The sequence below is a fragment of the Hyperolius riggenbachi genome, chromosome 7 (genome assembly GCF_040937935.1).
Source record: "Hyperolius riggenbachi isolate aHypRig1 chromosome 7, aHypRig1.pri, whole genome shotgun sequence".
In the NCBI taxonomy this organism is placed as follows: Eukaryota; Metazoa; Chordata; class Amphibia; order Anura; family Hyperoliidae; genus Hyperolius; species Hyperolius riggenbachi.
The window spans coordinates 113121254-113140159 of record NC_090652.1 but is presented as its reverse complement, the minus strand read 5'-3'; the positions used below and the strand labels follow the sequence as shown (position 1 = coordinate 113140159).

The following is an 18906-nucleotide window of genomic DNA, read 5'->3' as shown; positions in this document are numbered from 1 at the left end:
GAGGGGAGGACATACTGCGCACACGGGGCGCAGTATGTCCGGGTGGGGGGTCAATCAAGTCGCAGGACACCGGGCTCTACATGAGACTAATGGCAGCAGACGGAGGGGGCAGGACCGGCTAATGGTATGTACTTTTAACCCCCCACACACTGCAGCCAACTTCTCAGCTGTGGTATCCTTTAAAGCGGCAGTGGCCTATTTTACAAAAAAAAGGCTTGGTCTTTAGGGGGGTTTAACACTGTGGTCCTCATGTGGTTAAAATGCCACTCATCCTGATGGCCCTATCCACAGATACTCAGAGATGGCCCGAACTGTTCACTCAGCGAATAGTTCACAGCGAACAAGGGGTGTTTTTCGCCCCCTCAGGTGAACACTTTGCGTGTTCAGTTTGCCCCCTATACATTATAATGGAGCAAAAAATGTACCCCTCACCCCGGAATCAGCAGGCACATGGCAGCCAATCAGCTGTTCCTCCCAATTAACACCCCCCCCCCCCCTTCACCTATCAGAAAGTCAACACGGCAGCCTGTGTTTGGCTTCTGTGCTAGGCAGACCAGGGAGAGTGTGCTGCAAATGGCCTGTATACTCTCACAAAGGAATGTTTGAAGCAAAAAGGAAAGCTTCTAGCTAGCCCCGCTACGATCTGTAAGTTGGACATCCAGGATTGACAAAGACCCCTGGAACACAGCAACTGGACTGACTACAGGATTACAATAAGTACATGGAGGCACCACAGTCCTGTTCCTGAGCAAAATCATCCGTAGACACACTCAGGCTCTGAAGCTTTCATTATCAGTGTATGAACTTTGATACCTGGCAACAAAACTGCCACAAAACTGGCAACAGAAATATTTGATTAAAAAAACAAACATTCCATTTCACTTTTAATGTATTTTGTAGCTGTAAGGAAGGGGCATTGGCCAGTCGAAGTATTATAGGTTAGGTGTGCCCTAGTGAAAATCAATATTCAAAATTAGGCCGTGCCTATAAATATGTGGTACTAGAACTCAGAGAAAATCCTTTATTGGTTCTCCGCTATGGCGATTCTCAGCTACCTACTAACACGGGTTGACCTGCTATTATATGTTACAACTTGCATTGCCCTGTTCCTCTACTGGATCAATGGATCTAAGAAGAGCTCAGCAAAGATGCCTCCGGGCCCCAAACCTCTTCCTCTCATCGGAAACTTTCACCTGCTGGATATGAAAAGGCCATATAAGTCACTAATGGAGGTACAATCTGCTACATTTAATACTTGTAAGCTTATTTATTATAAGGTGATCTTAACGACATAACTACCGGGTCACGCCCAGGCGTGACCGTGGCGTCAGCCCCAGGACTGCCTAACGCCAATTGGCGTTATGTCCTGGGGCTGCAGCTTGCAGGAGATCGTGGGCAGGCTGCGCGCGCATCTCCTGCTCGGGGGGCAGAGCTCTGCCCCGCCTTCAGTCTCCAAGTGGCGATCGCTGCTCGGGAGACTGTTAGACGATGAAACCGCAGTCTTAACACACAGTACAGTGCTGCGATCAGCAGCAGCGTTGTACTGGGGACAGCCGTGTGACACGGCTGTCCCTCTGGGGCAGAAGAGAGCGATCGGCTCTCATAGGCAGAAGCCTATGACAGCCGATCGCCAGGACTGGCCGGCTTGGGGGAGGGAGGGATTTTAAAAACAGATATAAATAAAGAAATAGTAAAAAAATCTAAAAAAAAAACTACAACATAAATATTTATTACAAAAAAAATAAACACGGAGGGGCGATCAGACCCCACCAACAGAGAGCTCTGTTGGTGGGGAGAAAAGAGGGGGGAATCACTGGTGTGCTGCAGCTTGGCTTTATAGCTGAAGTGGCCAATTTTGATTAAAATAAATAGCCTGGTCTTTACTCTTTAGGGGCGTTTACCACTGTGGTCCTCAAGAGGTTAAAAAGGAACTTTAACCAAGGTTTAAGCTTCATTCCAATCAGTAGCTGATAGCACGTTCACACAGGAAAATCTTTACCTTTCTCAAATAGATCATCGGGGGGGCTCTGTATGGCTGATATTATGCTGAAACCCCTCCCACAGTGTGATGTCATGACCAAGGTCCTGACAGTTTACTGTCTGTGAACCTCATTGCATTGTGGGAATTAATGGCTTTTTCCAACTGCAAGCAAGCAATACCTTCCTCTGTGCATAGAACTCTCAGTACTGAATATTCTGTACAGATCACCTGGCAGAACTAGAGATATCACCACCAGTGATACATTTCAGAATGTAAATCAGAGAGAGGAAAGATTTTACAATGGGCAAACAATGACTAAATAATTTATAAGTAAATATTGTAAACAATAAACCATTTTATTCATTATGTTATTCTCACTACAGTTCCTCTTTCACTGTGTTATCAATCATTGTCATACTTTAACAGCCGCTGGTCAGTCACAATGTCCTGGTCACAATCTACCAGTTGGTAGTTTGTAAACTGACACATTGCTGAAAGTGATCCTTTGTCTCTCTCACACAATGAAGCTGAAAACAGATTAGTGTAACATTACATACTGTATCATATATAGTCAAACCAAATCAAGTAAAAACCACGAACCTCTTTTTTACCATAGAACAGAGAATTATGATTGACTTAATTATTAATTGTCACCAGGGCCAGATTTAGGCCAAGGCCACCTAGGCCATGGCCTAAGGCACCACAGGATGAAGGGCACCAAAGCAGAAGGCTAACCTGGTGCATAATTTGCAAGCTTACAAATGCTGCAATGCAGGGAGATCAGGCGGGCGCCTGACCAAGATACTTTTCTGCTAGCCACCTGTGCAGCAGCCACCTTGCGCTCTGTGCACATTTGCATTGGCACTGGCGGCTATGGACTGAGCAGCATTGGAGATGGAAAGTAAGAGGAAGCTTCTGCACTGGAGACAAGTGGAGAAATGAGGGGCACAAATGGCTGCTGCGGTGTAAAGGCGAGCTAACTACCTATACTGAAGGGGAAAAGGGGGGGGTGGGATTAAGGAAGTCATCTGACTACCTATACTGGAGGGAAAGGGAGGAGGAGTCATATGGCTACGTATACTAGAGGAAAGGGGTAGGGGTCATCAGGCTACCTATACTAGAGGGAAGGGGGAGGGGTCATCTCACTACCTATACTGAAGGTGGGTGGCTGGTGACAGTGGCCTAGGGCAGTAAAGAGTACAAATCCAGCCCTGATTGTCACATAGTGTTCCCCTGCCAGTCCTGTTACCAGTTTGGTTTATCCTGTTTCTCCCCACTGATCCTGCAGATGATGGTGTCCCAGCTGTAATATGTTAGTGCAGAGTGCGAGGTGGGTAGTGCTTTTTTCTCCCTCCTCCCCTCCCCCCACCAGTCCCACTAAACTGCCAGTGGATCCTACTCACCATGCAGAGTACTATGCAGAATCTGAATTATACGCCAATCGCGGAAAGTACTATGGGGGGTTGTACCCAGTTTTATTTTTTGCACAACAAGTATGGTGATGCTACAGTTTTAATAGAGAAGGTGCAGTAGTTATATACAACATTTACACAGTGGACTAGAAGCAGTAGGTACAGTAGTATAAACATTTATAACAAGACTAGGGAGTAAGGATGGTCGGAAATGCAGATTACTGATTCATCAGAAATTCCGATTTTCGCCAATGCTGATTACCGATCGATTTCCAATTTTGGATTTCCTAGTAGTGTTTTTTTTTTTTTTGGGGGGGGGGGGGGTCATTTTTTGCATTCTCTGATTGGCCAAATACTTCCAAGTTAACTCTGCATTCTCTGATTGGTCCAATGCTTCTGTGTTCTGTGATTGGCTAAAATTACCGAGTTGCAGTAATGCAGAATTTCCACAGAAATCCAATTTCCAAGTTCTTTTTTATGGTTTCCAAGTTCTGATCGCAAATTCGGATTTCCAATCAGAAAGTCGGAAATTTCAATTCCACGAAATCCGAATGAGCATCCCTACTAGGTAGAGATGGAGGCCTGAGCGAACAGGGAAGGAAGGCCAAGCTGTGTGGTTGGGACTGCTATCTGCAGAGCCAAAGCTGCATCACAGCGGCGGTGGCTACTTCCCTGGTCAAGTTAGCTCAGCGGGGGAGAGAAGAGTGTTATAGAGCAGGGGTAGAGAGTTAGGATGGAACAGGAGAGGAGGGAGGGGGGGATCCTGAGACACCAATACCAGGCTCACTCAGTCCACAATGGGTGGACAGGAGTGCTGGGAGCGTAATCTGGGGTGGTGTAATAATGAGTGCCACGCTGCATGGAGCTGGGGGTGGAAGTCCGTGAGCAGTTGGCCTTTGGGCAGTGGTGATGGCTGGGGCCGGCGGGGCGAGATGGTGACCTGGTTCCCCTGAGGGGGGACTTCCTGAATGGGGGCCTGCAGCCTGAAACAGGGGCAGGTGACTGCAGAAAAATATTGATATTCTATTAGCATTAATTTTTAAAAAAGATAATGCAAAATTCACAATTAAAAGGATTGATTTCATTTTTTGTGGCTTTGCGAATTCTTGTATCGAAAAAAAAAATGTATTTTCTTTTGAGCATATTGCGTAATACAGTGCATTTTCACAAATATATTCTCAAAATCAAAAATAGCATTTTTTCGATGTGAAAATTACTTTGGTGAAAATACACAAACAACACTGGATGGCTGCACAGTGGAGTCTGGGCTGTTGTGGTAGAGCTGCGGCATCCGGTGCAGGAGGTCGGAGCAATGGCAGGCGAGCCTCCTTTGTTTCCTGGGCAGCAGCGGTGAAGCAGCAGGTGGTCTTGGGTTCTCCCTCTATATTGTTAGCCTTCGGGCAGGTTCCTCCTCCTTACGTCTCCTACCTGTTCATGCACCTCTATTACTGTACACCCATCCTATGGATCTGAGTGAACTCTTGAATGAACTCTACTTGCCTAATCTCCATGCTCCTAACCAGTGACTGACTAAGCATTACCTTGTACTCATACTGTGCTGCATGATCTGGTATGCATGTATTCCTGTATTGTCTTATTGCTGTATGTCACCCCTAAATATTGTTTGTAACTTAACCTCCTTGCCGTTCTAAAAAATCCGGCAAGGAGGCAGCGCCGCACATTTTTTTAATTTATTTTTTTTTTAAATCATGTAGCGAGCCCAGATAGCCGCTGAGCAGCGGCATCCCCCCACCCACTCCTATCGCCTTTGGCGATCAGAGTATGCAGGAAATCCCATGGCGACCGGGCGGGATGACGTCACCGACGTCATGGACGTCGTGACGTCAGAGGGAATCCCGATCCGCCCCTTAGCGCTGCCTGGCACTGATTGGCCAGGCTGCGCAGGGGTCTGGGGCGGGGGGGGGGGCGGCTCGGCGCGGCGGGTAGCGGCGAATCGGTGGCGATCGCGTAGTACACGCAGCTAGCAAAGTGCTAGCTGCATGTAGGAAAAAAAATTATGCAAATCGGCCCAGCGGGGCCTGAGAAATCCTCCAGCGCAGGTTACCCCAAACTGTGTTCGGGATAACCGGCAAGGAGGTTAAAGTGGACCTGAACTCCTGCACAGGACAGAAGGAAAACATAGAGAAAAACACCCTGTATGCGTTTAGAGAGTTTAGCCTGTTTAATTGCCCCTCATTTGTGTCTAATCACAAGTTTCTCTCCTCTGTGCCACATGACTGCCCAAAGCAGAGATGGCAGAAAAGCCCATTTGAAAGCACTCCGTACCCCTGGACTACTGGGTGCGCAGGCCTGACCTGTAGCCAGAGCTGCCATCCAACGTCTGGCTTGCACTGCCTCAAGCATCCTAGAAAGGAACTTAAGTGCAGCTGGAGGCATTGTCAGTGAGAAGAGAAGTCGCCTAGGTCAAAAAATAGAGGTGTACCGAACGGTTCGCCGGCGAACGGTTCCAGGCGAACATTGGGGATTCGCGTTCGCCTGCGCCAGGCGAACTTTTCCGGAAATTCGATTCGCCCCATAATGCACTATGAGGGTCAACTTTGACCCTCTGCATCACAGTCAGCAGGCACATTGTAGCCATTCAGGCTACAGTAAGCCCTGGAGCCCCACCCCCCCCCCTTATATAAGGCAGCCTCCGGCGGCCATTACAGTCACTCGTGTGCCTGCTAGAGAGAGGAAAGGGACAGCTGCTGCAGACTTTTTCTCTTAGGGACAGATTAGTTAGGTTCTAGGCTGCTTTGCTTGTTCCTGATTGATTAATATTGCTTTTAAAGCACCCAGCAACAGCTCTTTTCAGAGCTCAACCTGTACATTTTTTTTTCTGACACTTTTGTTGCATGCACAGCCTTGCTAATTGATAGTGTGTGTGCCACTGCCAGCAGCCCAGCACATTCATTGACTGACTGCCTGTGTGTGTGACAGGGAGCTGCACATTGTACTACCCAGTACTGCATATACCCCAGTACCTGTTGTGTTTACTTAACCCACCTCATCACTGCATATACCTAGCTTTGTGTTGAGTGAACCCAGCTCACTGCATCTAACTACCCAGTACCTGTTGTGTTTACTTAACCCACCTCATCACTGCATATACCTAGCGTTGTGTTGAGTGAACCCAGCTCACTGCATCTAAGTCTAACTACCTGTTGTGTTGAGTGAGAACCCACCTCACTGCATCTTAAGTACCTTTACTGTATACTGTTCAGTGAACCCAGCTCACTGCATCTAACTACCCAGTACCTGTTGTGTTTACTTAACCCACATCATCACTGCATATACCTAGCGTTGTGTTGAGTGAACCCAGCTCACTGCATCTAACTACCTGTTGTGTTGAGTGTGAACCCACCTGGCCACCTCACTGCATCTAACTACCTGTTGTGTTGAGTGAGAACCCACCTCACTGCATCTTAAGTACCTTTACTGTTGAGTGAACCCAGCTCACTGCATCTAACTACCTGTTGTGTTGAGTGTGAACCCACCTGGCCACCTCACTGCATCTAACTACCTGTTGTGTTGAGTGAGAACCCACCTCACTGCATCTTAAGTACCTTTACTGTTGAGTGAACCCAGCTCACTGCATCTAACTACCCAGTACCTGTTGTGTTTACTTAACCCACCTCATCACTGCATATACCTAGCCTTGTGTTGAGTGAACCCAGCTCACTGCATCTAATTACCTGTTGTGTTGAGTGTGAACCCACCTGGCCACCTCACTGCATCTAACTACCTGTTGTGTTGAGTGAGAACCCACCTCACTGCATCTTAAGTACCTTTACTGTTGAGTGAACCCAGCTCACTGCATCTAACTACCTGTTGTGTTGAGTGTGAACCCACCTGGCCACCTCACTGCATCTAACTACCTGTTGTGTTGAGTGAGAACCCACCTCACTGCATCTTAAGTACCTTTACTGTTGAGTGAACCCAGCTCACTGCATCTAACTACCTGTTGTGTTGAGTGTGAACCCACCTGGCCACCTCACTGCATCTAACTACCTGTTGTGTTGAGTGAGAACCCACCTCACTGCATATAGCTAGCATACCCCCGAGATGGACAAAATGGACAAACCAGGTAGAGGAAGAGGTAGAGGCAGACCCAGAGGAAGGCCACCAGGCACCGGCAGGTCTGTGGCTGTGCGAGGTGGTGTTGCTGTGATTTCATGCGGACCTGCCCCAAAATACAGTGCTCAGAAGAAGGCACGTGCCATCACTTCCCAAAATCGTGAGGAGGTGATTGAGTATTTAACACAGAACACCTCATCTCCCGCAGCCACCAGCGCTACAACAAGCACCACATCCGCTGCATTTGACACTTCGCAGGAGTTATTTGGTGGTGGTGGTGAAATCACTGATTCCCAGCCACTACTGCAACAACAACAAGAAGGCGCAGGTACACCACCTCATACGTCTGAGTTAGGTGGCGATAGTATGGACGTAACGTGTGTGGATGGGGATGATGGTGGACCACCTGAAGTTGGTGCACTTGAGGAGGTGTCTGAGGAAAGCGCAGCTGGCCAGGAGGATTATGATGACGATTATACGGATACCACATATGTTCCCGATAGAGGAGATGACCAGGGGGACAGTTCAGAGGAGGAGTCAGAGAGGAGTAAGAGGAGACGACTCAATGATAGAAGCAGAGGGAGCTCGTCCTCAGAAACAGCTGGGGGAAGTGTCCGGTGCCATGTATCGCCAGCTATGGCCAGGGAGCACACATGCCCTTCAACGTCAGCTGCTGCTGATGCCACCGTAGCGCCATCAGCCCAGGGGGGCTCAGCGGTTTGGAAATTTTTTCACGTGTGTGTCTCAGATCGGAGCAAAGCCATCTGTTGTCTCTGCCAGCAAAAATTGAGCCGTGGAAAGGCCAACTGTCACGTAGGGACAAGTGCTTTACGAAGGCACCTGGAGAGAAGGCACAAACAGCTATGGCAAGAACACCTGAGGAAAAGAAGCACCCCTCAAAAGACAAGCAGCGGAGAACAACCGTGGCAGCCGTCACAGGGGGCTTATGCTGCTCCACGTTCCCATGGTATTGTTCGTGGCTGGGGGGGAGGAAGAATGGATACACTTTTAAACAATTTAAAAATACAACCATCTAAACTTTCAAACAATTTAAAAATACAACCATCTAAACTTTCAAACAATTTAAAAATACAACCATCTAAACTTTCAAACAATTTAAAAATACAACCATCTATCATTTTCAAAAAATTTAAAAAAAGGGCAAAAAAACTTGCCCTCCGTAAAACATTCTTGGCAAATGCTTTCGACTTGGTTTGTCTTCCGCTGGCTCAAGGGTCCATCTGACCACAGATGCCTGGTCTGCAAAGCACGTTCAGGGCAGCTACAGCATGGGTCTCAGCAGGCTCCCACTTCGGGTCGCAATCCAACCTTCATTCCCCGCGGTGACAATGGCAGACTTGCCCTCCATAACGGATTCCCGTTAAAGGATTTAAAGTTAATTCATTTCAAATACACAGCAGGGCCTCGAAAGTCCGCCTCCTGTATTGTTATTTTTGGTCACTACCTCGGGGCGGGCGTGCATGCCTACCTGCTGCCCTCCTTGAATGTGTAGTGGTAGCCGTTTCTCAGGCTCCACACCGGATTCCATCCCTCATTCCCCGGCCATTCCCCAGGGTCACAAATGACAGACTTGCCCGCCTCCATATGATTCTCGTGAAAGGAATGTGGTGTCATCTTTGCCCGCCATAACTGGTTCTCGTTAAAGGATTTAAAGTACATTCATTTCAAATACACAGCAGGGCCTCGAAAGTCCTCCTCCTGTATTGTTATTTTTGGTCACTACCTCGGGGCGGGCGGGCGTGCATGCCTGCCCGCTGCCCTCCTTGGATGTGTAGTGGTAGCCGTTGCTCAGGCTCCACACCGGATTCAAACCTCTCATTCCCCGGCCATTACCCGGGGTCACAATGCCAGACTTGCCCGCCTCCACAGGATTCTCATTGTAGCGGTACTGAACAAGTACACAGCAAGTAGAAAATGTAAATTAAAAACAAAACGTAAGCTTTTTAACAATGCTATGGAAAGTTGAGAAGGAAGTCACACATTACCTGACATCACTGAGTGAGGAAGAGCAATCACGCCATGTTGCGCAGTAGTCCAGCATGGCCGTCACTACACAAACAGCTGTTTGCGGTGCGTTACACAGTGAGTTTGGTGTGTCAGTGTGAAGCAGTACTCTAATTACACTCCCTGTTTGATGTATACACATGCAAGATGTTTGAAAGCACGTTAGGCCTGCAATTTAGCATTCAATGTGATTTCTGCCCTTAAAACGCTGCTTTGCGTCACATCCAGATTTTTCACCGGGACTTTTGGCATGTATCCCACTCCGCCATGCCCTTCCAGGTGTTAGACCCCTTGAAACATCTTTTCCATCACTTTTGTGGCCAGCATAATTTTTTCTATTTTTCAAAGTTCGCCTCCCCATTGAAGTCTATTGCGGTTCGTGAATTTTTCCGCGAACCGAACCTTCTGCGGAAGTTCGCGAACCCGGTTCGCGAACCGAAAATCGGAGGTTCGCGACATCTCTATCAAAAAAGTGTTCAGTACCTCACCTTTATCAAAATGAATGAGGCATGGATCCTGGAGGGCTACTGCCCGCCCGAAAACTAAGTCAGTCCCCACACAGCATCTCTGCCTGCAGGCCACTTGACTGCCTTCATCGCCACCACCAACAGGATCCAGGACTCCAGGTGGATTCCTGAATTTTTATGGCCGCTGCTGCTAGCCGCGGCTGCTACCAAACATAATAATCATTTTTCTGGTGCATGTACATGCCTAGCTTATTTTTCTGGCTGCCCTGCGGCTGCAACAACAAAACAAAAGGCATGTACATGTGTCAATTCCCCTTCATGATCGTTACCTTGCCACGGTGAAGGGGCTTGCGTATCACAATGAAAGGGACTCCGAGCAGTGCAGAAACTATGGAAAGATGCATATCATTTTAAAGCTCTCTTTCTCCTCTTTCCAATGATATATAAACCGTTGCCCTATGCCTTTTAGTTTTCGCTATTTTCGCGATTGAAATTGCCACGGCCGCGATTTCAATTGCGAAAATAAGGAAAACTAAAAGGCGTAGGGTGACGATTTAGGTGTCGTCAGAAAGAGGAGAAAGAGAGCTTTAAAATGATATCCATCTTTCCATAGTTACATTGTATTACACAGGCTGACTTTTTCTGCTGAATGGAACTGCTGACACTGGGGAAAGTGTCGTCCTGTGTAATACAAGTAACTATGGAAAGATGGATATCATTTTAAAGCTCTCTTTCTCCTCTTTCTTGGGACACCAAAATCGTCGCTCTACGCCTTTTAGTTTTCTTTATTTTCGCGATTGAAATCGCGGCCGCGGCAATTTCAATCGCGAAAATAGCGAAAACTAAAAGGCGCAGGGTGGCGGTTTATATATCATTGGAAAGAGGAGAAAGAGAGCTTTAAAATGATATGCATCTTTCCATACTTTCTGCACTGCTCGGAGTCCCTTGAAGCAATGACCTATATGAGTGTGTCGGGGGGCACACCGAAGAAAATAAGGTAATTGCTTAATTGTGGACAGACCAAATTCGCTCAGCTGGACAGTCACTGTTGTTCTTTTATTGAGCTACCTCAGCCCGGCGACCATATGGGCTGGAAAGCCGCCATCACCTGTACTCTCGCCAACGTGCACACCAGCACAGTCATCTGTTTACGGTGCGTTACACAGTGAGTTTGGTCTGTCAGTGTGAAGCAGTACACTAATTACACTCCCTGATCCATGTCTACACACGCAAGATGTTTTCAAGCCCTTTAGGCCTCCAATTTAGGAATGCAATGTGATTTCTGCCCTTTAGGGATTATAACCCTGCTGTGCGTCAAATCTGTAATATTCCCAGGGACTTTTGGCGTGTATCCCACTCTGCCATGCCCCCTCCAGGTGTTAGACCACTTGAAACATATTTCCCATCCCTTTTGTGGCCAGAAACAGTGTTTGTAGTTTTGAAAGTTCGCCTGCCCAATGAAGTCTATTGCAGTTTGCAAAGTTCGCAGGTTCGCAAACTTTTTGCGGAAGTTCGCGTTCGAGGTTCGCAAACCAAAAATCGGAGGTTCGAGCCATCTCTAGATGTACAACACCATGGAAGATGTTAGGGCTTTATAAATCCATAATAATAATATTGTATGTGTTTGCTGAAAAGGTTTGTTTTCTGACAGATTACATTTGATGCTTGAGGCATGAATTAAGATGCAAAGTCAATATCTGTATGCTAGGCATGTCCAAAGTCTGGCCTGGGACCAAATCTGATCCGCCAAACCTATTCTGGTGACACCAAAGCTCTCTACAGTTGTTAAAGAGACACTGAAGCGAAAAACAAATTATGATATTATGATTTGTATGTGTAGTACAGCTAAGAAATAAAACATTAAGATCAGATGCATCAGTCTAATTGTTTCCAGTACAGGAAGAGTTAAGAAACTCCAGTTGTTATCTCTATGCAAAAAAGCCATTAAGCTCTACGACTTTTAAAGTCGTGGAGAGGGCTGTCTTCTGACTTTTATTATCTCAACTGTTAGTGAACAAGTTTATTTTTCTCTGCCAGAGGAGAGGTCATTAGTTCACAGACTGCTCTGAAATAATCATTTTAAATGCTGAGTGTTGTGTAATCTGCACATATTATAGAATGATGCAATGTTAGAAAAAACACTCTATACCTGAAAATAAAAATATGAGAATATTTTCTTTGCTGCTAATCTTCTAGTAATTATTCATAGTACACAACCAATTCATTATATCATATAAATTTTTTCGCTTCAGTGTCTCTTTAATTCCATGTGAGTTGCAGGCCGTAGCTGCGGTGTTACATGCTGAGGTCACCTCTGCCTCACCATTTGCTCACCTGTAGGTTATCAGCCACCAATGTAACAGTAGCCGCCATTGATAAGCAGCTGTCACTGTGGCAGCAGCAGCAACAGCCACTGATAAGCAGCTGCCACTGTGCCAGCAACAGTAACAGCCACTGATGCCACTTATTTGACAAAATGTCACAGGCATAATGTACCTAATGGCAATCCAAAAGAAAGTGTTTAACTTCATTAGTTTGCTCCCCTAGCACTCTCGAGAACGGTGATATGACCCCTAACCTAAACATTTTGGACACCCCTGCTGTTTGCCTATGCCTAAAAATGTTCCTGGTTGAACTTGATGGTCAAGTGTATTTTTCTCAGCCAAATTAACTATGTAAAATGTGTTGCAGCTTTCTGAGAAATATGGAGAGGTCTTTACTTTACACTTTGGTTCCGAGAAGGTTGTGATTATTGCCGGGTACAATGCAGTGAAGGATGCCCTTGTCAACCAAGCAGATGATTTTTTAGGAAGACCCAATACACCGCTGTTCAGACTAATTGGTAACAAAAAAGGTAAGCTTCAAATGAGGGCCCTGATTCAAGAATTGCTGGTAGATTTTATGCCCGAATTCAACGTACGTAAACTTCACTGATGTTTATGCAAGCAACTTAATGGGCACAATCCACACTGGCCAATAGGCAATTAAGTTTTCACTTTTGTTTTCTCCTGGGTGATATTTTCGCAAGATGCAAATAAAATGTATTTTAAACCAACAGCAAGCAAGAAAATACTCAAAATTATTTTGATAGTACTTTTCCACCTCTTAATTTCAATTGCAAAGTGCTGAAAAATTATTTTAAATACAAGATTAAAAATTATCTCTTAGGAGAAAACTCAGGAGAAAAAGTTAATTTCATGTGGGAATAACGGCCTATATGTAATTCACTTCTTCTCCTGAGTTTTTTCCAAGGAGATTAATTTTCATCTTCTATTTAAAATAACTTTTCATCCTTTTGCAAATGAAAAAGTACCAAAAAAGTAGTTGAAAAAAGACTATCAAAATTATTGTGAGAATTTTCTGGCTTGCTGGCGGTCTTAAATGTATTTTATTGACAAGTCTGAAAAAAACACCTAGGAAAAAACTGAGGAGAAGAAGTTAAAAATATTGAACATGGGCCATTATGTATACAATGTGCTTATTGCTTATAAAATGAGCATTACACTATTTGCATTACACACAATCTTGTGTACATAACGTGAGTTTTGCTATCTGTGCAACGCCTGTTAACATTTTATTTTTGTTTTAAGTAGTGTGGAAAGGGTCTTGCCATTTCTTATTGTTGTTTGTGTTCCAAATGAACATATTTGGTCCCAGTTTCTGTCTCTAGGACATCTGTGGAACTTTGTGGTCTCAATATGAAAACTGGTAGTCCTGGGCACAGAAAAGGAGAGACATATCTCTAATATATAAAGTTGCCTGGCACTTTTGGACAGATTTCCCTTCTCCCTGTCTGCACAGAAATTCTCACTGATAGTGACAATGCCTGGTACCCACCATGCAATTTCAAGTTCCTGATTAATTTTCTGATCGATCTTGTACAGAGGGGATTGGAAACTACTACTTGCAAAGCAAGTGTGAAAAAATGCTGTAAACACAGAATATAATTAATGATTGTTTATTGTTATCAATTTTCAAAATGAACAGCGAACAAAAGTAACATCTAAATCACTACATTTTGCCTTCAAACCAGCATCAACTCTTATAGGTACACTTGCACAGTCAGGGATTTTGTAGGCTTACAGTCAGGTTTATGACAAACCAGTTATACCAAATGATCATCAATGTCACACAGTCATTAACTGAAACAGAAACAGCTGTGTAGAAGGCTCTTCTTACTTACTGTCACTGCTTTGAATGGCGGACGGGAGGCTTTGTGGTTTTTGAGAATATCGATTTAAAAAAAAGTCAAAATAATTTTTTTAACTCTGTAAACGACAGTTTGCTGTGATACACAGAGTTTAAAAACCATTTGTCCTTTGAATATTGAAAATTGATTTTCTCAAAAACTACAAGGTCTTTTTACGCAAAATTACAAATGGATTAAGCAAAATCAATTGAATTTCCATATTGTAATAATGTGTGGCCATAATTACGATATTTCACTTAATTCTAATTAGTAGATTATGATTATCCATAGTGACATGTGACATGATGAGATAGACATGTGTATGTACAGCGAAGCAGATAATTTGTTGCCTGGCAGAGCTTTGATAAAATGGACGTCACATAAATAATCTCACTATTATTATAAATGCAAAAGTTTGGATGTTTGTTAATCAATTACACAATGGCTGAACAGATAGTACATAACCTGGAATAACATATTTGATACTTTTGGGGGGCGTGGCTTAGCGCCAGAGAGAGATGGACGCACAGAGCTAGAGCTCCGCTCTGAATCTCCCCGAGAGGCCACCTACGCTGCTATCATCTGCTTCCTAAACAGCGGTTGCCTTGTCCCTTCTACCTGTGACCCCTCCTGGAACTATCCCACCTCGTCCCGAGTTGTCTACTTTTAAGACGAACTGGAACCAAAGCGCATCTCCGCGCACTGAGGCCTACTCCCAAGATGGCGTCCTCCAAAGGCACACAGCCCGCCAAACAACAAGCGGAAGACCTCGCTCCTGCTGCGGTCTCTGAGGACAGTCTCGATCGCTCTCTCCCACGGTAAGAGACATGAGAGACCTAGCAGCGGACATAAAATCTGCACTTGTAGCGGCTACCTCTGAGCTCAGAGAGGAGATGGCGGCCATTGCGGGGCGTGTGGACACGATAGAACGGGAGAGTAGACATAGAGCCCAAACAACAAACGCTGCAGCCAGGGCTATATGCATGCACAATGCTAAACTTATTGAAGCAAACCGACAGATCGAGGATCTAGATAACAGAGGAAGAAGATGTAATATCAGGGTAAAAGGTCTTCCTGAATCGGTCTCGCCCAGTGACATAATACCTGCCCTCACGGCTATCTTTAATGGAGTCCTTGAGAAGCCCAAAGAAGAACAGATAGACTTCGTAAGAGCACACAGGGCCCTGAAACTGAGGGGGGGGGGGGGGGAGATGGAGAAGTGCCGAGGGATGTAATTTGCTGTCTGCAATCTTTTTCACTAAAAGAATCTATTATGAGAGCCGCGCGAAACCAGGAGGACATTATTTTTAATGACACCTCAGTTGGTATTTACCAGGACTTATCTCCTATTACCCTGGTCCCTGGCTAATAGAAGGGCTTTGAAACCATTACTGAAACTGCTGCAGGACAAAAAGATACAGTATAGATGGAAATTTCCATTTGCCCTCGTGGCGTCTGTGGGCAACAAAATGGCTACGCTGAGATTCCCTGATGAACTCTATGCTTTCTGCCAAGTTTTGGGCCTTCAATGTCCGGATCTTCCAGAATGGTATGCGGACTTTCTCCTCACTGACGAGATTTACCAAGAGAGAGATTCATTCTTTGCCAGCAATCCTGCTAGCCCACAACAGCCCAAGAGATCTAAATCGAACTCTTCTTCCTCCTCTGACGAATCCGACCATCGATCCACACGCAGACGTCGCAAGAACGATAAGTGATCCACACACTGTCATTTTTCGACTTTTTCAGTGTTACTTCCTTTGGTTGACTTCCCCTATGCTCCCCTGGGACATGTTCTACCTACACCTGTCCCCTCTAACTTTGGTGGAGCTCCCCCTTTTTTGTTCTCTCCTTTGACCCCCCACAGGAGGATTCATACTCATTTCAAGGAGTGATGCAGTGTTTATTTAATGACTAAGTCATGATTATGCTACAACTGCTCTCTATGGTTCACCTATGCACTCCATAGTATAACAACACAATATCATTGTGGCATAGGAGCTTCCATGCTCCTCTCTATGATTATGTTACAACAGCTTATTATGGTTTACCTATGCTGCTCAGGATATAACACTGCATTATTACTGTGATATGTTTGGGGGGGGGGGGGAGGAGGGAGGTCAAGGAAATAAGGTTTTGTTATTAACCAGGTGAAGACATCAGCGACGCCGCATACTAAGAGCGACGCTGCATACTAGAGGGGGTGATACTGCTTGGGTTTTTTTTTTGGGGGGGGGGGGGGGGTTGCCCCGCCAATTGTCCAAGGCTCAGTTTTATGAGCCGGACGTGGCGGGGCTGCCCTCCTCTGAGTCCAGACCTACATTTAACTGCATGTGCGAAGTCAGTAATAGTATTATGTGGTAGAAGATTCTGGGATGATGTCAGAGTATGAGGTCAAGGTCACTATGGAGCTTCTTTGAGATTTTGATGACGTTCCTCACATTATCCATGACCCATTTGATTAGGGCTGGACATGGAGCAACCTCCTCATTAAGATCTTGCTCAAAGAATTGGCGTTTATATTGACCCCGCTGCCTTTAGATACAATGTCCCTCGATGGTCGTAGGTTTATGGTTCCTTCACAACTAGGATTTGCTCAAAAACTTTTAAGTATGCTTTTTAGGACACATTGTTTTTAAGGGATATCCGTTGGGAGACATGATCCTTCCTGAAGGGGTCTTAGTAGGGACAGGGAATAGGCCTGTTTAAGTTCTGTTTTTAGTTATTTAGGTGGCCAGGAGGGAGCTTTAGAATAATTGTAGCCCATTTAATTCACCTTGCTGATTTCATCTCCCCCCAAGTTGACACCGGTCAACAACTTTAATTGTCTCCACAAAGTGTTTACAGGAATATCCGTATAGGACTTCCTGTGTGGTTGTTTATATCCCTTTCTCCTTCTTCATTTCTTCTTAACTCCCCTACTCCCCCTATCCTCTTCCTCTCCTATTTTTCTATTACTAACCCTTCCCTGCTTTCTCTTTATTCTTTTCTTTATTCTTTTCTTACCACCCTCCCCTTCTTTTCCTCTTTCTATACCAATATCCTAGGTCTCTAGTACCTTCCACAATGACTACTCCTGTGCAATCACAGAATACAACTCCACATCCAAAATATTTGGAGTGGAAATTTCTATCCCTCAACGTAAATGGGTTAAACACCCCGGAGAAAAGGTCCCATGTGTTGGGGTTCCTCCAGAAAGAAAGAGTTCAGGTGGGTTTTCAAGAAACGGTCCATACCCAAAATTAAGGACCATAGATACACCCACATTTTTCATGCAACAGCATCTGAAGGTAAGAAGAAGGGAGTGGCGATCATCCTTCATAAATCTATAGATTTCTCGGTTACTGATTCTAGAGTAGACCCCGAGGGGAGGTAATTGTTCTTAAAGGGCAAATCAGGGGACAGAATCATCACCCTTGCCAATCTATACGCCCCCAATAAAAAGCAACCCTCTTTTTTTTACAAAAGTTTTACACGAATTACAACAATTCCAAGAGGGAATTTTAGTTGTTGGAGGTGACTTAAATGTCTCCCTGGAACCCCTATAAGACACTTCAAATGGCGCCTCTTCAATTCCATATAAAACTCTTCGGTACATGAAGGATAGGTTTGATGATCTGGCACTGCTGGATGTCTGGAGACTCTCTCACCCCACAGTTAAGGATTTCACCTTTTTTTCTGGTATGCATAATAAACATACACGCATAGACTACTTTTTTCTGCAACAAAGAGACCTGCCCTTTTTAAAATCTGCCGTAATAGGGACAAAGACATTCACTGATCACAACCCGATCTTTCTCACTTTGAAATTCCCGGAAGTAACTCTCACGTCCTGGAATTGGCGTCTTAACCCTTTTCTTCTCACTGAAATCGAACACCAAGTAACCATTGCAAAAGAAATTAAATCCTACTTCAATTCCAATGACGACTCCATCTCCAATAAAATGCTATTATGGGAGGCCCACAAACCAGTCCTTAGGGGGCATTTAATTAGTTTAGGTTCCAGACTTAAAAAAGAGAGAACAGCTAAAATAGAACACTTTATGTCACATATTAAAAACTTAGAAGCATCCCATAAACAGACTTTAGCAGTTCAAACTCTTCAGGAACTTACCCGAGTTAGATCCCTACTATTGGCCGAATTAAACATTACTGCCAAACGTAAACTGTTGATGAAAAGGAACATTTTCTATGAGGCAGGCAACAAATGTGGGAAACTGCTCGCAAGGGCTCTTCGTAAACAACCTGCTCAGTCAAGGGTTAAATTACTCTGCTCCTCCTCTCAAGCAAAACTTTACTCGACTGATAAGATTGCTGAAGAATTCCGTAAGTACTATGAAAGCCTCTACAATCTTCCCCCAAACAACTCTGCACCAACAACTCATAACAGGGAATCCATTATGCGGGATTTTGTCTCTAAATACAGCCTTGAGAAATTTTCAGATGAGGACGCGGCCACTTTGGAAACCCCCATTACTAAAGAGGAGTTTCTTGGGGCCCTGAAGAACATGAAACCGGGCAAATCCCCAGGCCCAGACGGCTTCACCGTGGCTTACTATAAACTATTCAAAAAGATACTAGCTAGGCGTTTTGTTGCTTGGGGAACTAAGCCTTACTTGTCTTGGTTTGGACGAATAGCATCAGTGAAAATGACCTTGCTCCCAAAATTTGTATATGTAAGTCAGGTCCTACCTATCACCCTACCTATACCCTTCCTATCCACCCTACAATCAAAGATTTCAAAATTTGTCTGGG

At 45.0% G+C, this 18906-nt stretch overlaps 1 protein-coding gene across 1 annotated transcript in view; it reads left to right on the top strand.

Moving 5' to 3' along the window:
- The first annotated feature begins 967 nt into the window (after positions 1-967).
- Positions 968-18906, top strand: part of LOC137524542 (cytochrome P450 2K4-like) — a 70773-nt gene continuing 52834 nt past the window's right edge. Inside the window, exons 1-2 of the mRNA XM_068244529.1 lie at positions 968-1232; positions 12654-12816. Of these exons, the coding sequence (XP_068100630.1) occupies positions 1038-1232; positions 12654-12816 (358 nt within the window). The 5' untranslated portion in view covers positions 968-1037. The remainder of the gene's footprint in view (positions 1233-12653; positions 12817-18906) is intronic.